The 22115-nt window shown below is 36.1% G+C and overlaps 1 protein-coding gene across 7 annotated transcripts in view; it reads left to right on the top strand.

Moving 5' to 3' along the window:
• Pcdh7 (protocadherin 7) overlaps positions 1-22115 on the top strand; it is a 407766-nt gene that overhangs the window by 50054 nt on the left and 335597 nt on the right. The window contains exon 2 of one of the 7 annotated variants that reach the window (XM_029545030.1): positions 18680-19593. The exons of the other annotated variants lie outside the window; for them this stretch is intronic. Coding sequence (XP_029400890.1) covers positions 18680-18757 — 78 coding nt within the window. The 3' untranslated portion in view covers positions 18758-19593. Of the gene's footprint in view, positions 1-18679; positions 19594-22115 lie in introns of those variants that run through there. 7 annotated transcript variants of the gene reach the window in all.

The raw sequence follows: 22115 nt of genomic DNA on the forward strand, positions 1-22115 counted from the left end.
ATTTGCAAAACAAATTGGTTTAAGATTTGTAATGTGTGGAAAAGGCAATGAGACATGGTTTAGCCTGCTATGATACCTCTGATAGTGCGTATAAAGAAAACACAGTTTTTAATCTACTAGGAGCCTCTATCTTTCTAAATGTCATACAGTGATGTTCTTTGTAGAAATACTGTAATGTGTACATAGATAGTGGACATAGGAATACATGGGACATGTCATTAAACAGTGTCTCCTACTGAAGGAATAAAACAAGAAGTAAACTTCTTCTTCATTGAAGAAACAGTTAACTTTGTTTCATTACCTCCTCTTTTTTTTTTTTTTTTTTTTTTGTCAGGCTGAAACTAAAGAGCTTTGTGCCTGGCGAGTCAAGCTTTTGGTCACTGAGCTACAAATCTAGCCATATAGAAATTTTAAATAATGCCTTTATATTTGTGAGACGAGTGTGTATAAAATTATAGGAAACTAGGAAAGGGAAATTTGCATTTGAAATGTAAATGAAGAAAACATCTAATAAAAATATATTAAAAAAATAGGAAAAAATGCTGAGCTGAACCAAATAATTCTCTTAAGTTAAATTTAAAATACCTGTTGTACATACATCTTTTATCTGTAAAGGATGGTCATGACTGTCAATATATTCTTGACTTTCCTGTGATCCCACATTAACTTTTAAAATTAATATTGGGTTTTAAATAGTTTCCCCATTAGGATTCCCCATAGTAATAACATGTGGCCACTGAAGCCTATACATCCCTTCCCCTTACCTGTTAAACTCATACTTTTAATGGTACACTATGAAGTCATGGGTCATTAACAGGAAAGACAAACCCCATTTCTTGAGAATATAGCCTTTGTTTAATATGTTATCAGGTAAGAATTAGCAGTCGGCAGTCATCCACTTCAAACTATGATCTAATCGGAACTGGAGAGCTGAATCAGAGCCCTGGTGATTAGCTCTTAGTTAGTAGCAAGCTCCAGGGAAAACTTCGGTGCACAGGAAGTAACGATAATGATTCATCCAGCAGAGCTGCAAGGCACAGGGCAGTGCAGAAAAGCTCTTCTAACAGAGTGGTTCTACTTTTCTGACGCGCTGTGACTCTTTAATACAGATCTTCATGTTGCAGTGACCCCAACCATAAAATTATTTTCATTGCGCCATCAGAACTGAAATTCTGCTGCTGTTATGAATCATAATGTAAATCGCTGTGCTTTTCTAATGCTTTTAAATGATTCCTGTGAGGTTGTCTGTCAATTTTCCAAGGGGTCGCGACCCCTCAGGTGAGAACCTCTTCTCTAACTCCTCTAAGTTTTGCCAGCAGCTGTCCGAGGTACATTTTTAAAATGGGAGCAGAGGTGGAAGCACAAAGTGTGATAGCTTGTTCATAAAAATTCAGTCTCTGACCAAAAAAAAAAAAAAAAAAAAAAAAAAAAAAAAAAAAAAAAAACCTAACTAACTAACTCTTTCTTTCATTCTGGCTGGAAATCCTTAAAGCTTTGTCAATAGTGAGGAAACCCTTTGTCTCATCCAAGGTCCTGAGTGTGAAGAGTTTTAGAATTTAAGCAAAGCATTAAAATCGGAATGTAATAGCAAGGGTGATTGTAGGGCCTTCCTTGTATTTTAGAATTCTGACCCGTAAGTTTGAGAGAGTTAAACTCTCTAGAAAAAAAACCTTTCCCTCATTCTAAAGCAAACATTTAGAGGGAAGATGTAAGTGATCTTAAATTAAAATCTTCAGAGCAGCAGGCAGAACTCCAATTCTGGTTGCCTCATCTGCCCTTGTTGAGTGTACTTTTTATCTGTGGAAAACGCTATCCACTCTACTTTTCCAGCAGGCTTATTATCATGAACCCCACGGTTCTCAACTTTTTCATAGTCTTTGACGTTAATAATGGGATGTGCTGTGGCACCATGGCATTGAGAAGGTAGGAGTTGAGTAGAGAGATGGCTCAGCCGTGAAGAGTACTGAATGCTCTCATAGAGGACTTGAGTTAAGTTCCCAACACCCACATCAGGCAGCTCATGACTATCTGACTCCTGCTTCAAGGGATCTGATGCCCTCTGAGGCCTACTGCACTTACCAGTATCTATCCCCACACAGACACACATGTATTATATGTATACATATGTATAACTTGTATGTATATATATATATAAGCTATACATACATATACATATAATTAAAAATAAAAGTAAATCTTAAAACAGAAGTAGGAAGGGTTGTTTTCAGTTGTACTTTTTCCCTCTAGCTTTGAATATTTTATTCCTCATTCATATAATTATGAATTAATATAATGATGAATTAATATAATTAATATGAATTCATATAATTATGTGGCTGCCCATTACACTGGATGCATTAGGTACTTCTGTAAATGTAGCAATCCTATCTGATTCCAAGTAGTAGTATGGATAGGATTGCTTCAGGTAGCTGTAGGAAACGCACATTTGTTTTAAAAAACAGGTGATCAATTTAGCATTGATTTTCAACGACTGTGACTCTACTCCCATACATTATTTAAAACCATTGAATCTAGCGAGGCACCCAGATCAAGGTCAAATAAATGTTTGCCTAGCCCTTTTAGCAAAGACTTTTTTTCCTGAGATTCTGAAATTAGAAGTCTGCTTTGCTTGTTACTGAGCATAGACAAGTAGAGTTGTGAGTTTCTATGTATTTTTGAGAAACCACTTGCGGGGAATGCAGGCTGGGCACCAGGACTTCCTGCACACAGTAGCAGAGCCACATCTGCCTCCAGACTTGCTGACTTGGCTGAAGAGCAGCCCCCCCTTAGGTTCTGCTGCCAGATCAGGTGTGGAGACACTGCAGAGCTGTCACTGCGCATGGTTTCCTGCAAGTCAGCTATCTCCTTCCCATCTGTGTTGATATTCTTTCATTGCATTTCCCCCCCCCCCGCTTGTCTGGCATGCATATATTTGTCTGATAAATCTCAATTTGGATCCAAGGTTTGCCGTCCCAGTTGTCAAGCAAAAGGGAATTTCTCCGAGCGCATATCTGTCCTTTAATTGTGCTTGCCATTATGACATAATCCCCTACTTTGAGGGATTTTATGATATCCAGTGTATATTAGCATCATTTTATAAGTTCCATTTAGTCTTGAGGATCTCATTCCATTAAGACCCACAAAACTGCAAATTGTATTCACATTAAAGTTTAAATAATAGACTACAGAATTACGTATGGAGTGGCTCTTTCAATTTTACAATGCTCTCTTAAGCTAAAAAGTCACCTTTCCTCCCTTTTACCTTTCCAGATGGAATTGTCGATAGTTTTATTGTTGCCATTCTGAGGAGCTGCCTTGCAAAGTCAGGGTTACATTTCCTAGGTGTTATTTTTAGTGTATAACAGTTTTTATGTAGCAAAAGCTTGATTATTTGTGCCTCGAACCATTAATTGGTGTTTTCAGCTATATTCTTGATTATGCAGCTAAAATTTTGCCTGAAGTGTCCAATCCCACAGGCTTGTACTCGCAAAACACCCCTTGAGTTTATTAAGAGTGCTGTACTCACAATGGCCAACGGAGCGGGCTCAGTGGGTATCCTGAGCTGGAAAATGAAAGGGCGGATGATTCAAGTGCACCATGCTCTGATTAGAGGGCCATGAGCGGCTCCAGTCTCTTGCAGATTAACACCATCCCATGCTCTGTTTTCAAACACGCAATATCTGTTCTAAAAGCAGATCCTACAGATCTTGCTAATGCACTGAGTTCCAGTGGTCCTGGCTTGAGATAATACATCAGTTTTTCTTTCTTTCAGTATCACCTTCATGTGTGTTGGCAGGTTTCCTTAGTTATGGGAATGTGGTGTGATATGGTTTATTACTTCTTGCTTCTAAATAGTAAGGAATAGCATGAGTGTCTTGGCCTTCTTATGAGAACTTTCGTTATGTAAAGAGTTTAGTGAAGTAAACAGAAGGACAAACAGGACACTCAGGTGGGAAGAATGTGAATTCAGATGTCTGTCTTCATTGACTTCAGGAATTCTAATCAAGTGCCTACATCTTAAAAATACTTTTAAGTTACAGTATATTGAACATTAAAATCTGTGTTTCAGAAGATTATAAACTGAACTACTGGATCCCAAAGTGTGGGTAGCAACTCCTTGGGGGTCGCATGTCAGATATCCTGCATATCAGATATTTATATTAATATTTATAAGAGTAGCAAAATTATAGTTATGAAGTAGCAACATAAGAATTGTATGGCTGGGGGTCACTCCAACACAAGGGACTGTGTTAAAGGGTCACAGCATTAGGGAGGTTAAGGATCACTGAACTTGAAGCTGCTCAATCTTCCTGTAATCAGTCCGAGGAGAATGAAATCCATCTTCCTCCTTGAGAAGTAGGAAAACTGGACAAATGGTCATGCATCAACTCTAATGTCCCAGGAACTGCACCCTAAGTTGTACAGAGAACCAAATTCTGAGCAGAAAATTTCTATATTTTCTTTGTCTTTACTATAGCAAAACAAAACAAAACAAAACTCAGAGTGATAGTTCATGACTATGTGTTTCAGGATGCTGAGGCAGGAGGATAAATGTGAGTTCCTGGCGGTGTCAGGTACAAAGTGTGACCCTGTCCCAGTAAGTATTAAACACGTAAATATTTGTAAACAGAAATGCTATAATCAACAATTTTATTAGCAAAGAGGCTATAGAATAGACATGCTTGTTTGTATCTATGTCTAAGGAATCTTCTACCTTAGGACAAGTGATTAAATAGCTTCTGTCTAAGCTTGGGCATTTTAAAGTATAAACATGAAACTGCATCTTTCCAGGTCTGTGGAGGTCACATGTAAAAACACAAACATCATTTAATCACAGTCCATTTATTTACCTGTTCTAAACAGAAAGTATGTGCTATTTGATTTATTTTCACTATATGTTAATAATATCCATATTTTTACTCATAATCTTCATTTACTATCTTGAGAAGGGATTATAATTTAGCCCTTTGGTCCTTAGACTTGAGCATATTTAAACTGCTTTAGCTCTGAAAAATGTCTTTTCCTTAAATTAAGGTTATGGAAAAACCTCAGAATTTTTTTCTTCAATAGAAACAAAACAGGACCTTCCAGACATGCTTGTGTCTGGGATCCGATCCAAAAGTGTTTAGCAGTTTGGCGGCAGCCACCTTTGGAAAATCTATCTTTTCCTTCTTCTATCTAGACCTGCGGAAGTAGTCAGAGTGTCAGTGCTCACAGAAAGAGTATAACAGTTGGTCAATTGTATGTTCCTGGCATATACAATTTTTGTTTTCTTCCTGAAGCTCCTTGTTAGAGAATAGAAAACATGGAAAACCACATACAAAGTAAACAGGATTATCCCTTGGTTCTGTTTTACAAGATGACTCTCAACTAAAATCTAAAAAAAAAAAAATGTTGCGCCACCTCAGGATTAAAGCTAATTTCACATTTTAAGAATGTTTAGAGATAGAAGGAATTATAAGACTATAGGAAACTCTTCTGTTTTACCCTGTGGATGCCATTTTCTTTCATAACGATTTTAAACTTTTTTTTTTTTTCAGAAAAATCATAGAGTACCAAAGTCATAGAAGGAAAAGGGAACCTGGGTGGTCTTTTTAAAAAACTCAGATTTTGTATAACATACTTCAATGCTGGGACCAAGATGAATGTTTTTAGTCAGCAGTCTTGGCTTCTTATATGAGACTAGAACTTAATATATTTTATGCAAAAACAAAGAAATGCATGGACCAAGTCCTAAGAAAGTGATAGAAGTTGCCCATCTTCTCTTGTCTATTCTTTTATCTTGTGCTGAACGTGATCTGCTTGTATGTAAGAGTCTACCTGATGTTACATGCCATCTTTGTAGAAAATTTTTCCAGTATTATTTTGAGGTAGTAATTTTGATGTCAGAAAGAATATGTACCCATGCTTGGGCTAAGAGTTGTCCCGTATTTCTATCACCTGTGACCTGGAGGGAAGACCCATAAGGCTGAAATGTATCTGCAACAGTCCACCCTTTCTGGTAAGGCAGAAATTTCCTAGAAACCACAGGGACAGAGACTGTTATCACAGTCCAATGACGGTAATGGATAAGCACTTACTGTATGGCAGATACTGTGTCAGTGTGTTTACTTCCAATATCCTGTGTGGATGGCGATTAGCAATGAGCTGTGAATAATTGAATGTTTTACACACATTATTTTATTAATGCTAATAATTTTCCGTTTAGTAAATAGTATGCTTTCCATGTGCTTTTTGAAGAAAGTCCTGTTAAAAATTTAGTTACTCAATAAGACATTCTAATCTAACTATCACATCTTCTTCCTGCTGGTTCTGGTAGAGATGATAAATAGGTGACACTTAACAACTATCCTTGTGGGGTGGCAAGACGTTCAGCAGATAAGGAAGTTTTTCATGAAGCTTAAGGACCTGAGCTGTATTTATATAAGACAAAAGAAAGGAACCAACTCCCACACATTGTTCTGTTAGGCTCTGTGGCACCCATATAGGAGACACACACACACACACACACACACACACACACACACACACACACAAATGTTAAAAAAAAAAACAAACCTGCAACAAAATAACTTTTTTTTTTTGTGCAAGAAGTCAGTGACATAAGAAAAAGCAAAGTGTAAAAGTCAATAAACCAAACACTATATAAACTTACATTATTTAATGTTTTAATAGTGGTAGCAATGAACCCTCTTACCCCTTTACTCATGTCTTTATTATCTTCTTTGTTGCTAGTCTCTCTGCTTTTCCCTTAGCAACTGCATCACCTAGGAATGCACTCAGCCACAAAGAATGGATTTACCTTAGTTAAATGGGGGGAGGCTTTGCTATACACCTACATCACATGTCTAGGTACTGTGACTCAGCAGTTTCCATGAAGAATCCTGATACCCTTCTGCCCACTATCTTTTGCCATTGATTTTCCTTTCCATATTTCTAAGATTATGGTTGTCTCTATTTAGTACTTTGTACTTTTTTTTCAAGTAAAGAGAAAAAAATTGGGTAAAACATATTCCTTTGGATACAGGGCTTTCGATTTTGGAAAGGATTGTCTCTTCAATGACTTTTCTGTGTATCTTATTGCTCACACTCATGTCCCTTGGCTTGCCCCTGGTACAGGCTGCAAGGGAGCAATTTATATTTCCTCTTTTAGCATCGATGACATAGGGAGGCAAGAGAAAGGATGGTTTGTATTTCCTGCCTTACTGGGACTGGAAGCAGTAACTCTGGTCTTCCACCACAGGCTGCTGAAGCCTTCCATGTCCCTTCAGTTCACGAAAGTTTCGTCAGAATTTTTTTCTCAATTCAATTACCAGTTTTTGTTTTTTTTTTTTTTTTTAACCTCCAACAATATGATTGCTTTCTGTATTTTTTCTGAGCTCTAGAGTCCCTTTCATCAATGGTTTCTTTAAAATCCTTACAAGTATCCAGAAGGGCAGAGTCCTAAGAGCCTACATGAGAACCCCCCCTTACTCTCATGTTTTTCCTTGTTTCTGTAGATAAAACTAGAGATTCCTAGGAAGGCCAAGTTACACAGTAGTGATCCAAAAACCACACTTTGTTTCTCTCAACTTTTAGGCCTAGTTTTCTCACAGCATTACTGAATAATGTCTTCATGATCATAGACCTTGGAACATATGTAAAATCTTTATCACTTAAGCATTTTCTGAAAACTAATTGTTTAAAGTTTAGGGAATGTTGGTAGTTGACTAGCAATATGGTAGACATATTCTATTCATATAAATCAGCAGCTGTTTATTGTGCACATCCTGAGTAGGTAGGGCACTATTGATATGAGACAAAAGTAACAAGCAAGAAGGAGAGAAACTTTACTCTGATCCATTTTATGTACAGGATACATTTAACATATGGATCGATTTTTCTATAGCCATTAGATGTTTGCTAAAAGGCATACTCTGCACTTGGAGAACTGTCTTAGGCATAACAGTTTATGAGAGGAAAGATAAGACTTTTGCTGTCACCAAGCAGTGATCTCAATATTAACATTACATACAAGGCATCCATGTGATAAGGAGTTCAGTTAACATGCTTCTACTGCTTATAAACATGCAAGTAAAGAAATGAACACATGTGTATGTGTGCACATGCACAGTGTATATACATCTTAATTTGGGAATCACAGTAATTCGTATGCTTGTTTTAATTTGTGATTTGTTCTTTTTGGAGGGCTTGCAATGTAGTCGGATTTTTAAAGTATGTCTAGATGTGAGTATGTACATTTGTTGGGTTGAATTCCAGCACCTTTGACTCCCTCCACCTTTCTTCCTTTGCTTTATTGAATTGAACTTGAATGAAATCTTTTATTTGTCTAAGTCTATTTCTGTCTAGTAAGGAAGTTGAAATTGATCATGCCTTGACTTTGTGGGCCAGCAGAGAACCATGACATTCCAGAGTATTGATTTTGTGGTGTTAAAGGGTGACAGATCCAGTGTTAAAGTGCCAGGAGAGAATTGGTTTTCAGATTGTACACCATAAGCACTTTTGGCTTTTGCTGAGCCATGCCTGGCTTTTTTTTTTTTTTTTTTGTGAAGCTAATACTTTTAATAAAATAGCAGCTTATAAAATCAACATGCAAAAATCACTAGATTTTATATACAACAATGACACATTCTAAGAAAGAAATCAGAAAAAAATGTCCATTCATAATGACATGCCTGGCTTTTTAAAATAAAGGATGAAACAGTAATACATAACGATTTTTACTGCATACTTTTAGAAATATTAATTTCTTTTATTTATTTATTTATTTATTCAGGTATGTATTTACGTATGTATATGTATTTATGGTTTTTCAAGCAGGGTTTCTCTGTATAGATATCGATGTTTTGGAATGCAGTTATTTCCTAGACTGGCTTTGAACTCATAGTGATTGTCTGCCTCTGCCTTCTGAATGCTGAGGGTAAAGGCATCCAAAATTATATAATGACATATTGAAATAAAACGTCGCATGTGCAATGCCATAACTTACTTATCTAAAAGTATAGAGCTTAGAGCATGAGTTCATATATGTGTATCCTGACAATAATCTTTACTTAAGAATGTTGAAGCCAGGCGTGGTGGCACAGGCCTTTAATCCCAGCACTCGGGAGGCAGAGACAGGTGGATTTCTGAGTTCGAGGCCAGCCTGGTCTATAAAGTGAGTTCCAGGACAGCCAGGGCTACACAGAGAAACCCTGTCTCAAAAAACCAAAAAAAAAAAAAAAAGAATGTTGAGTAATACTTTCAGTTACCATGACCAATGTTTTGCAAAGCATATTTATTACTACATATGGAAGCTGCCTGATACCGAGGAATGTTGTTAGTTCTCACACTAGTTATCCTTACATTATTGCTTTGATGTTACACTCTGTTGTGCTTTCCTGCATTTGTGTTGTGTACCATAGATAAGAGTTTAGATATCCCAAAGTTGAGAAAGGTCAGAGGTCTGCAACTGTAATGGTTGGTAATTTTTGTTGTTTCTGCCACTGTTTCCTTCTGGAACAGGTTATATTATGATGGCTGCTGAAGACTTAATGTGAGAAAAGATCAGCACAGTCATCCTTCATTGTCCAAATTTTCTGACAGGATTAGTTGCTTATCAGTGCAATGACTTTTAATGAATACTTTGAAAATAATATTTTGATTATTTGATAATTGCTTAGAAACTCTACTGTGTTAATTCCAAGTGTATCTTTCAAAATAATCAAAGCACGTGTGATTCCTGGACTTTAGCCAATGCATCACAGTCATCTTTCAATTTATTTCCACATGTTCATCCAAGTTACTATTCTTGCCTAAGATACTGACATGCAAAGAAGAATAGAATGTATTTTCTAATGTATGTTTGTTCTGTTTTCTAACAACATAAGTATTTTGCTAGGAAATGACAGCTTTGAAAAATTGGACATAGAAGCTACTGGAAGCATTTCAGTTCTAAGCAATCTAAATAGTGCAGAAGGGAACATGAAATATCACTGTGTTTTAAAGATGACAGTTTTGTCAAAGATCCTCTTGCACTCTTCACCTTAAAACAAATGGAGTAAATCAAGAATATATCTGTTCAAACTGTGCAAGTATCCTTCCTCACTGAGAAATCCCTTCTTTCAGATTGAGGGGAAACTGCCATTCTCTTGGCTTAATTTTTGGTTTGGTGAATTTTGAGGTCTTGGGATTTCATAAGAAGAGAGTATCCTTGAGAGGAGAGGAAACCCATCATATATATTGAGAAAGAGAAAGAGAGAGAGAAAAGAAGAGATATGTGTGTGTGTGTGCATATGGTAAATATTCAGAAATATAAATATTACTGTAATATGATGTGTGTGTGTGTGTGTGTGTGTGTGTATAACAAAGAAGGAAATGGAGATGGATGGAGAAGGAGAGAGTGAACGATCTTATCTTGTTATCTTGTGAGAAACTAAAGCAAAAGGATCATGAGTTCGAGGCCACACTAGGGAACACAGAGAAAGCAAGCATAAAACAAAAGGAGACAAAACAAAACATAACACGATAATAGCAACCTTAAGCATCTTAAGTTTAGATGCTATACTCTTTACAGATGTATTTAAAACATAGATATTTAGAAACTATTTTTTTTTCTTGAGTTGGAAAGGCAGGGCCCAGCCGGACAGTATCAGCCTTCAGGCCAAGGTTCATCAGTAACTAGAGAGGCAGTGGGGTGCAGAGTGTTTGAGAATGCAGGGATTAGAGGAAACTTTCTGGGCTTAAAATTCCACTGCTGCCATGCTCTGGCTCTGTGATTTGGCCAAGTTATTTTCTCAGGCCTGAGTCCTTTCTTTGTTCCATGTGATTGCTGATAGTATCTGTTTCCTACTGACCCTGTGCATTAGCCTGAGATCCTGTAAACACGCAGCAGAATCTTACTTATTATCACTAACTGAAAAAAAAAAAAAAAGTCCCACATGTGAGGAGGCCAAGAATGGCAGCAGAAACTTTTAGGAATTAACTCAGAGGGGAAAATAATAAATGTTAACTTTTTTTTTTTTTTTTTTAGGGTTTCTGTAACACCTTTTCTTTCAAGAAATTAATAAACGAATGTTGGCCAATGTCAGCATAGTTTTAGTAGGAGAATCATTGTTGATTATAATTGAATAAAGAATATACACATTCACTAATGTATTTTAGAGATTCTACTACAAGGTAACCACTGAGGAATTCTGGCTCCAGATTCCACAGGCAATCAATGCACTAATTTCAGGTTCATAAGGTAGACTCAGATTTTCTTGTTTCCGTTAACGAGAGGTGGCCTGCAAATATTTATATATTTTTAACTATTGTTTCTTCCCCTTGACAGTTAGAACAGTGGTTATGTTTATCGAAGTAACTTTCAGAAATGGCTTTCATGTAATTCTGTGTACACTTGTGGGCAGAATTTGCTTCCTATTAAGAAGGTACCCAGTAGTGAAACTTTATCTGCATTATCACTCAAACTATTCCATGAAAAAGATTGATTTGTCATGGTACACATTAAAAGCATCCTTATATGTGATTTATTTATACATTTTACCTCATTTTAGAGCCCTTCAGCTTTTCCTATTAATAGGATTGTCATTTTTATATATGGATGGATTCTTGGTATAGTTTGGCTTTGAGCCATAATGTTATCTATCCTTTTAACTCTTTGGAAACGTTGACTTATCTTCAATGCATTAGTGCAGGTTCAATTTTGTTTCAAGTTCAAGATGACAAAGGTCACTTCATTAGGGCCCTCAATTGCCTCACTTGCCTGCAGTTCTCAAGTATCTTATACAAAGGACCATAAAAAAGCCTTCTGCTTCCATTACCAAAAAGTGAGCAGGGAAGAGAAAGCCAATTATTTGCAGCCCATAAAATCCTTATGATAATTTGGAAGACTTTAATTAAACTAATACATCATCCTACACTTATAAAGACAAAGGAAAAAAAAAAGGGAGGCACATAATCCTTTTTTTTTTCATCTGTTGAGAAACACCATATTGCTTTGTGATTAAGTGCTTTAAGCATTCTGACCTATTTTAAATCTAAGATTTGCAGTCCTTTTCATATAATATTAAACATATTAAAAAGTCGATGCAATATTGATTAGAACAATACCTTCCACCAAAGCTTGGAATGAAGCTATATTAAAGCTTGGTTTAAAAGTAATTTGTATTATTTTCTTATGATTTTTAAACTCTTCAAAATAAAGATCCTAAAAACAGTCATCCAAGACAGACTTTTTGTTTGTTTGTTTGTTTTGTTTTTTTCGAGACAGGGTTTTTCTGTGTAGCCCTGGCTGTCCTGGAACTCACTCTGTAGACCAGGCTGGCCTCGAACTCAGAAATCAGCCTGCCTCTGCCTCCCGAGTGCTGGGATTAAAGGCGTGCGCCACAACGCCCGGTCAGACATTTTTTTAAATCACAAAGAATGTTGTTTTGTTATTTTACTCTTTTTAAAATTATTTTATTAGATATTTTCTTCATTTACAGTTCAAATGCTATCCCGAATGTCCCCTATACCCTCCCCCAACCCTGCTCTCCTGCCCACTCACTCCCACATTATTTTACTCTTATTTTATGTTTTGCTTATATCCTTATGGATAAGCCTACTGGTGTTATTTACATAAAGTCTACTTCTAATGGTAATAAAGTATAGATTGTTGATTCTGGTAAGCCACAAATCACATTAAAATGGGATTATATTCAGTTTTCACCCACTAAACAGACCACATAACCAGTGTTCCAAATTTCAATTTCTGAGCCTGCTTTTCCTGTAAGCTCAAAGCTGGCTGGGTAGATTTCTTTTTCTTCTGAGAACATGTTTTCTGAGCTATGGCTGTGTCCTTTTCTGTTTACTTTGCTTGTTGCTGGTGCTAGGATGGGTGGTTTTGTTCAGGGCTCCCCACATGTCTCACCATTTTCCAGACCCATGCAGCTTCCCTGGCATTTGAGGATAGTGTAGCTTCCTCTTACCATCTTCTCATGAGCACCTCCTCCCCTTTTTGTATGCAGGTTATTGCTGCCTTTAGCACACCGAGAGTAGCTAGTACTGCTGTTGTGTTCAAGGGTAGGCAATAGCATGGTCTAAAGAGAATAGCAATGGGAGTTGAAGCTTGTATCGTTTTATCTTCGTATTGTGAGCTTTAAGAGTACAAACATTATTATTCAACTTTGGTCCTGGGTGAATGAAACTGTAGAGCTAGGATACCTTCTATACATTTTTAGTTATATTGTGAATAGATAGACATATTGAGACTGATATCTATCACTCCTGGATTCACAAAATTTTTATTTGAGATACTTACTTAAAATTAAAATTCTTAAAAAATTGAACTAAATGTGAAAGAAACCCTTCAATATGGATATCAAAACAGAGAAGAAAACTCCAATTCTATCATTACCTTAGCTTTATTTAAACATATAGGTTAGTTGCATGCTTTATCTCTAGAGTTATTAGCATGTTGTCTACATACAATGTTCAGAAGGATGGGTTTGTTTCTCTTATCACACTGCATGCTATTATATGTAGGTTTATTTGACCCAAATAAAAAGCAAAGGAAAAGAGGAAGTGCCCAGGACAACCTTAATAGGAAATCTCAATTGTACACTAAGATTTCTCACTGCTTCTGACAATATCTCGTATCTTCTTTAAGTTGCCTTTCTCCAGTACAATTCTGACCCTGTCCATGGGCTCATAGCCTAGCCACATTCTAAGTAGATCAGCCAATAAACTCTTTTCTCGTCACCCTCACGAGTCTTCCTCCGATTATTTGACTCTCTCAGAATCTTACCTCCTTGGTTTTCATCTTTGCCTCCTCTCAGTTGCTAAGTCATTTGTACTCATGTTTTTATGGGTTTTTTAAAAGACTAAAAAGAAAAAAAAATGTAAAATTTCCCTTAGATTCTTGCTGGTCTCTTGGGTTGCTGTGCATTTCTTTCTATGCCACTTACTGGAACAGACTTTAAAACCTTAGGCATTGTTGCTGACACTAAGATTCTATGGTTCTAATAGGACGCCAAGTCAATCAAGATTGATTGCCTGGCTATCCAGCCCAAGGAATTCTTTTATTAGGCTACAAGTCATTCACTCTCTGAAGTAAGAGCAAACCATTTAAGGCGAGAAAGAGGTATTCATTATTATGGCATTTCCTTTCCTGGCTGATTTGGTGGCTAATAGCTAAAAGGCTTCTGTTCCTTAGTAATGTGTAAATAATATTGACAAATGTGACTGTGAATATATGTGTGCACACAACTCACACATGCAAATACTTTAATTATGATCAAGTATGATACCTACATAAGTTTCAAGAAAACAGCATACCATGTTCATTTATAGTGGCTTATGAAATGTTTAATTTTGCTTAATTTTTTTAAACCACATTCCAAAGGGAGACAGTTGCTCCTGTAGTATGTTTGTCTATTTGAAAGTAAGAATTAAATAGTAATTTTTGTACAAACAGTGTAGTGAAAAATGGATTTGTTTAGGAACCCTAATCTTAATTTGGGTCCCTGAGTTTATCACTTATTCATATGCAATTTTATATAAAAAGATTCCTATTTCCAGGTCCTACTTCCTTCAATGTGAGGAGAGCAAAGTTCAGATTTCTACTTCACAAGGTCTTTGTAAGGTTAAATTGAAATCCACATACGATATTTTAATAAACATTCTTGGGAAGAAAAAAAAATCATTCTTCATATCTTGGCAAGGTCAGCTCAGAAGATATAGAAGTGTATCAGATGTGAACATTACATGACACAGTATCTTTCATAAGGAAATAAATCAAAGAAGCAGGAAGACATTTTTATGGTTACACTTCATGAGAAGTGGAGAGTCAGTGAGAAGTTCGTTGGGACAGGAAGCGTGAACCAACAGTTATGCACTGGTAGGGAGATAACATGGCTGCTTTGTGCAGATTCGTGTGTGGCCCTGTGTTTTCAGAGATAAGGATATTCTTTTCCTCTAGGTATACACATTTCAGCTACAAAAGTCTTCCAAGTGATAATAGAGAGATGGCCTGTTTGAGGAAGGGAGCAGGAAGGTGAGGGAAGCCATCTCCTTCCTCGGTTTGCTCAACTGTGAATGTGCCTTGTGTTGGGGTCCTGTATACTACCTGTGACAGCCTTACATTAATAGTAATCGCAGTTTATAGTTTTTGTAAATTCTTCATATAGATCGCAAGGAAAGATCAAATTACTTTTGGAGATTACCTTTTTCATTGTCCTTCAACTATCTAAATCTTATGCTTACTGTACTTATTTTCCTGTTAAAGTGAGTTTTAATATTCAAAAACTGAATAAGCTTCCAGTACTGTTAAGGGCCTGTAGTTCCTCTTTATTTATTAGAACTTAAAATGACTTCCTTATTGAGCAGTCATGCTCTCAAATATTAATAACAACTTCAGCTTCTTGATTGTAAAAATTAGTATGAATTTGTTCTCTGTGTTATGGAATACACTCTGCTTTTTATGAGACACACCTTTCACCATTTCCTCGATTTGAACATCACTCAAGGAAAAAATAATGCATATTCATAGAGTTATTTTACATATTGCCAATTATATGCAAACACATTCAACAGACACGTGCACTTAATCTTCTCCAATTACATAGGTGCATGATTAGAATTGAAGCATACCTAATGAAAATAAATAGAAAAATGCTTACATATTCTTTGAGAGAATGTATATTTTGTTGTCTGTGGTTTTAGATTTTTTTTTTTAAGAATCATAGGTTAAAAGCCCATGTATTCCTATGTGGGAGACTTCTGTCTTTTCTAATACCTGGATCTGAGCACTCCTTCTATTCTCTGAGCAGTTCATTTTCCCCTCCTAGGCCTTGGTCAAGAAGAACAAGAAGTAGGGGTGGAGGGGAAGAGTCAGTTTTACAAGGCAACTGCTTTCTAATAACTTTTGTAAGCCATATTCCTAGATTAACTGGCCTTTTAGTTAGGAAATGAAAGATGAGTGAGGTGTGGTGCTAACCTCATAAGAAGGGGTCCAAGATGACTTGGCTTCAAATGCATGTGTGTGTGTGTGTGTGTGTGTGTGTGTGTGTGTGTGTGTGTGTGTCTGTGTGTGTGTGACTTGTCTCAGTGATAGAAATGAATTTATTAGAAAGGTTGAAAAGGGAAGACACAAAACGTGTCTCTACAACTGTACCTGAATTGGCCTTGGCTGAAGAGTTGGTCAGTTCTGGTTTACTGGAGCCTATCTCCTTAGCAGTAGTGATCTGAAAATTGCACCCAGGGTGATGTTAATTAGTTGTTTCAAATCAAAGCAAACACATCCTGATAACATGAATTTCTATTTAGCCTGTCCCCAAAACTATTTTCAGATCTGTGCTTCCAAAATGATTCATGATGAGCTCACTGATGATTTGAAATATGCAGTTTTGTTTCTAAACATTAATATTTAATGGTGAAGAAAGAATCCATCTATTTTGACTCTAGTGACAGGAGGATATAAATATATAGTTGTATTTTTCTATGCATCAAAGCCACAAACACCTCTCTACAATTAGTTAAATTGACACATAGTTCTGAGTAACATTTTAATAAGGGGATTTCATTATCTTGCATGATAGGATGGTGCATATATTATTTAAATGTGTTATATTCCTGGGTATGATGATAAGTTGAAATTATAAGTCAGCTTTGAAAAAAATAAAACATTAAACATTTTGACTCTGGGGATTTTTTTATTTTTTTAAATGTTTCATTTATTTATTAAGAAGCTTTGCACAAAACTGCATAGATGATCATCTTTAAAGAAAAATCAATCATTCTCTCATGAGAAAGATAAAAAGAAACATCATGATATTTTTATATTGTCAGACTAAACTTAAGAAATAGAACAATTGGAGACGATGATGTGCTATCAAAGAATATAGCATTTGCTGCCATTCTGAAGAGCTGTATTCTAAGACCAAAAGCCATATGACAAATAATATAAGGAAAGGATATTATAGTTTTAAAATTTCAAAATTCCATTTATGAGATCATGGAATGACAGTAACTTGATTTACATAGTTATCATTTCTCAAATATGGATTCATTCATTAACACAATGTGTTAGCAAACAATCATATTCAGATACCAGGAAAGAATAGGTGGAGTGAACATGAGGTGTACCCTCAGGGAGGACACTATAGCCTTGAATATGACAAAAGCATTAAATCAATAACTATGAACCTACTAAGGGCGTCGTAAGCACTATAAAAACTTGTCATATATGGGAAGGGCAAAGGACATAGAACTGGCAGATGGAATGTTTGCATGCTTTGTGATTATGTGGTGACTACAAGTTGGTTTGCAAAGAGAACATATACTGAAATCTCCCAAATACCTTGAGTAAAGATGCTTGAATTAAGTGTGTACTGATAATCCTATGAAATGAGAAAAAGCATATCCAATTAATTTTATGATTTAGGTCATATGAACCTGTGATTTGATTTTACAATTGATCAAAACATCTTGCAAATTATTAACTTTTATTACAGAAAAAATACTTCTTGAAATAGATATTTAATAAGCATGCGTGCCATATTAAATAATTTTAAACTTATATAGATAATATGGGTATCTCACTGTCAACTGTGTTTCTCAAAATAAACCTTCCTCTCAAATGCAATTAATTTTCAAATAAGTCAGTCTTTTTCTATACTATACCTGTTATAAATAGATTAATAAGCATGCAGGGGAAGACAGCATCTCCTTCTTTCCTAACTTTGTATTTGCATGTAAGTATGTTGTGACCTTGGAAGTTAAATTGAAGATTTTTCTTTCCTTGTCCCCATTCTTAAACACTTTGAGTCATGAACTTTATTCACCGTGTTTACACTCTGAAAATGACATTATCCTTTCAGTGATTTTTCAAGCTTACTAAAGATTTTCCTATCATCATTTGTGGAATCGAATTGAAAAGAAAACGCTTTGCATAGTTTCTGGCATAGAAAGCAAAAAATGGCCCATTGATTGATCTCAAGTTCAGAAAAATACTTAACAGCATTTAAAGCTTTTTTTAGCACCAAAATATTTTGAAGGCATAGTGTCATCACTGCTATTTGTGCAAACGAGATACAAAGACATGGGACACTGCCTGATAATAGTCTTGACTTTGAGGAAGAGAGTAGTTCAGGCTTAGCAGCTATCTGCAGTCCATTTGTGCAGCACACATTAATGAATGGGCTTTTCTCAAGAGAGAGTGAGCCACATCATAATTTCATTTAGAGCGAAAGCTACATGGAGGGTGTGAACATTTACATCTAGCTCACATCTCTGACACTTCCGGGATGTGTAAGTTCAAAAGCATCTGCAGCGTAATTACCATATCACTCTGTTCTGATTATAGAATATAGCCTCTGCACACTCCATCCTCCCTCCCCTTGACATTTCGTAGCCTTGAAAAGCTTGAACCCTGAAACAAAATTAACACAATGATTCTTATACCAACCAAACATTTCCTGTCAGAGGCAGCATCCTTGGGATTAGCCAGCTGTATTGATTTAGGTGCCCCAGGGTTGTTAATTGTAGTGAGAACTGCTAGATCTCTGTGACTTCTGAAAAAAGGTTGTGGCCACCGCAAATACATCTTTGTAAAGGAAAGAATACCCTTAGCCAAGATACGCAGTTCAAGCTTTGCAACTAGGCTGGCGAAACGCTACTCACATCCCTGTAAAGCAGACATATATTTTTGTATTTTTTATAGGTGGATACAGTGCAGACCACGAACCCACCTGGCCACATTGAGGAATCGTGTAAAATCAATGTATGTGCTCGTAAGTGAAATACATGCCAAGTTCCAACTCAATATGTTGGATCCTAATAGACCCGGATTTGTCTTGCGTAGAAAGAAATTGATTTCCGGGGGGGCAAGATCACTAGCTCATTAAACTGAAGCCCCAATTTTGAAGAACACACACACACACACACACACACACACACACACACACACACCAAAACTTCTGCAAAAAGAAATCAAACTGTTCTTTGCAATGGAATGAGAACGATGAACATTTAAATATGGACTTAAAGAGGGATGTGAGTGAGGTTTTGCAATCTTATTGATTACTGTGGGGAGAGACTCATGTCACCAAATTCAGGATCGTGAAAAGAAGAACAGGAAATCCTTTCTTCACTTCTCAACTGAATGAACTCAAGTAAAGAGTGGCCATATACACCTGCTCTTGTTTCTGCTTCTTAAGCTGGAGATTACTATAAACGTGCTTTCATTCCCCTTGCTTGAACTCGTTGGACATATTATGTAGAAATCATCAGGGCCTGCACTAGATCAACAAAGAAGTGGAAGTGTATACCTCAGAACTGAATTCCGGAAACCAGACAATTTAATGGTATTTAATAAGGCTTTAAGGAAAATATACCACTGCCAATCAGGGAAAGCGAGGAACTTAGGACTTGAGAGGAAATTCAATGTAGGTCATTCTGGCACCCACTGAACACGATTCATGATGCTGTAGAAACAGAAGTTAGATCGCAATGTATTTAGAAATCTTTTTTCATCATTTCCGAATGAGTTTAGGATTAGCCACACAAGTGTTCAAGGATTGCATGTCCATTATGTTAATAGGAAACTGGCCTTTTAAATTTGTGGTTCTATTCATTCATGTGTATAGAGAAGGATATATATATATATATATATATATATATATATATATATATATATATATATGTATATATCCAAATAAACAAACAAACAAGGATGAGCTGCATGCAAGAAGCTCTTTGCATTATTGTGTTAATTCATCAAGGGAAGACACTGTATAAATCTGCAGCCAAGTTTTTATATGAGTGTGAATGTAAGTGTGTACAATGGTGTGTGTGGAAGGAAATAAATTTTAACCTTTAGCATTTGCACTTTGGTCTGTTATCTAGAATGTAAAGAGGTCACGTCAACTGTCCTAAGGCATTTCTTCTGTTATTTTTAATGATTATTATTCAGAAAGGAAGTGACCCTAAAACAGGATGTCTACTGCAGAATTTCTCCAATTAAATATATTTGATGTGATTGAGCCATTTATGTGAAGATGGTACTGATGTATGATAATAATGAGTGTCACTCATGTGAAATTAGTGTGCAGAGAGTTGAAAATGTATATTTTATGTTTTCTTTGATGACAGGATGTGACTGAATCATGGAAGCTAAAATAGAAGAGACTACAGAAATATTTGTTTTCTTAATCATAGCATTTTATTCTGTCACTAGGTTATGTGCATTTAGTCTTTATCTTTGTTCAGCATAAAATAAATAAAAAATAATCTTATGTTTGCATAAATCAGGTAATATATATTTGAAACAGATGAACATATTTTTTGTAATCATCACGTGCCATAAAAAATTTGAAACTACTCTCCTTTGACATTTTTATTCATTTCTCTTTATCTTGCTGATTAATTTTATAGTTGAATTTTTACCTCTACTTTCTATGTGACAATCAATTGCACCTGATCCTCTATCTATAATGTTACAGGGATTTTTGTCTTTATTTATGCTATTATAATAAATTATAAAACAAACTGTATGATTCTATCATATTAAATATTTTTTGTGACAAATACAATAAAAAGAACACTACTTACTTTAAATATGCCTATGTTTCCTAAATCAATAGTCCTTTTAAGCACATTGATCCATACCACACACTCCTCTTACTAGTATTTATTGGAGAATAAGAATCTTAGATACTGAAGAGTAAAAGTTTTATAAAAGTATATTTATACTTAAAGTATAATTACATCGTTTTTCCCTTACCCTCATGCCTGAGAGATGTATCATTTCTCAGTCTCGCCATCGCTCCCAAGTCCCTACCACTCCAGCTGTCTCCCTCTCAAATTAGTAGTCTCTTTTTATTTGGTTATCATTGTTACATATAACTCTAGATGCACAAATATATCATTACAACCTGCTTAGTCTGTTTTTGTTATTTGTGTGTATATGGTTTATGAGCTGAGCACTTCGTTTTAGATAACTATTTATATCTAGTTGTCCCTCTCCTACCAGTTATTAGTTGCTAGGTGTCTTGTTTAGAAGTGGGGTTCCATGAGACTGTCCCCTTTCACCATAGCCTGTCAGTTGTTACAGATTCTGTTTATGAAGCCATTTCTAGGAGACAGAGTCTCCTAGCAAACTTCCTGGTCCTCTAGCTCTTGCAGTCTTTCTAGCCTCTCTTCAGCTCTGTTCCTTGAATACTAGGTGCAGAAACTGTTTTGAAGATGTGTTTGTTTGGACTGGGTTCCATGCAATCCACTGAGCTCTGCAGTTCAAACAAACTGCTCTGAACATTTGCAAATTTATGTATGATTTTGAGTTCACCAAATCCGAGAAATCATGCTTTGATATTCAAGCATTAATAAGCTTTAGGTTATTTTGATTAAATTAATTTTAAGTTTGATAGTTTGCTAAACTATCAAATTTGATCGTTTACTAGTTCTATAAACAGATTCTTCCTGCTGACCCCATTATTAATAATTAATAACTTTCAGTATTAAGGGAGTGGTATGCCATATTACACTTTAATTGTCGCAAAGTACAATCCACACTTCAAGAACAAGGTAACAAAATGCACAGTTTCTGCTACTGTGCTCTTGATTGAACCAAAGGAAACAGGCCATGGTATACATAATTATGTTCTGGGATCAATAGTTTCCCTCTAAGTTAATTGAAGCAAGCAGCATCCAAGTACAAAATCATTCCTTTTACAACAGAGAAAAACATTTCGTCCTGCCTAGAGAAGAACGCATGACCTGACAAAATATTAGAGGAAGAGAACCAGTTTTTCTTGCTCTTTACCCCCCCCCCATCCCTGAAGGATTGATCTGCACATAAAGGTCTCCATGACTTCAAAGGCATTTCTGGGCTTGGATCAGGGTGGCTGAGTTCAGAGGAGTGGCAGATACTAGCCCCTGATGTTTATTGCTGTGGGCTCTTTCATCTAATGGTAATTCTTTGCTTAGAGGAAGCAACAGACAGAGCAGTCTCCTGACTGTTAAAATGTCCAGATTAATGTTTAGTCACAAAGCACCCCCCCCCTCTCTCTCTCTCTCTCTCTCACACACACACACACACACACACACACACACACACACACACACACACACACACAGCAGTACTTTCATTTTACATCCCT

Source organism: Mus pahari, chromosome 13, assembly GCF_900095145.1.
Source record: "Mus pahari chromosome 13, PAHARI_EIJ_v1.1, whole genome shotgun sequence".
Classification (NCBI taxonomy): Eukaryota; Metazoa; Chordata; class Mammalia; order Rodentia; family Muridae; genus Mus; species Mus pahari.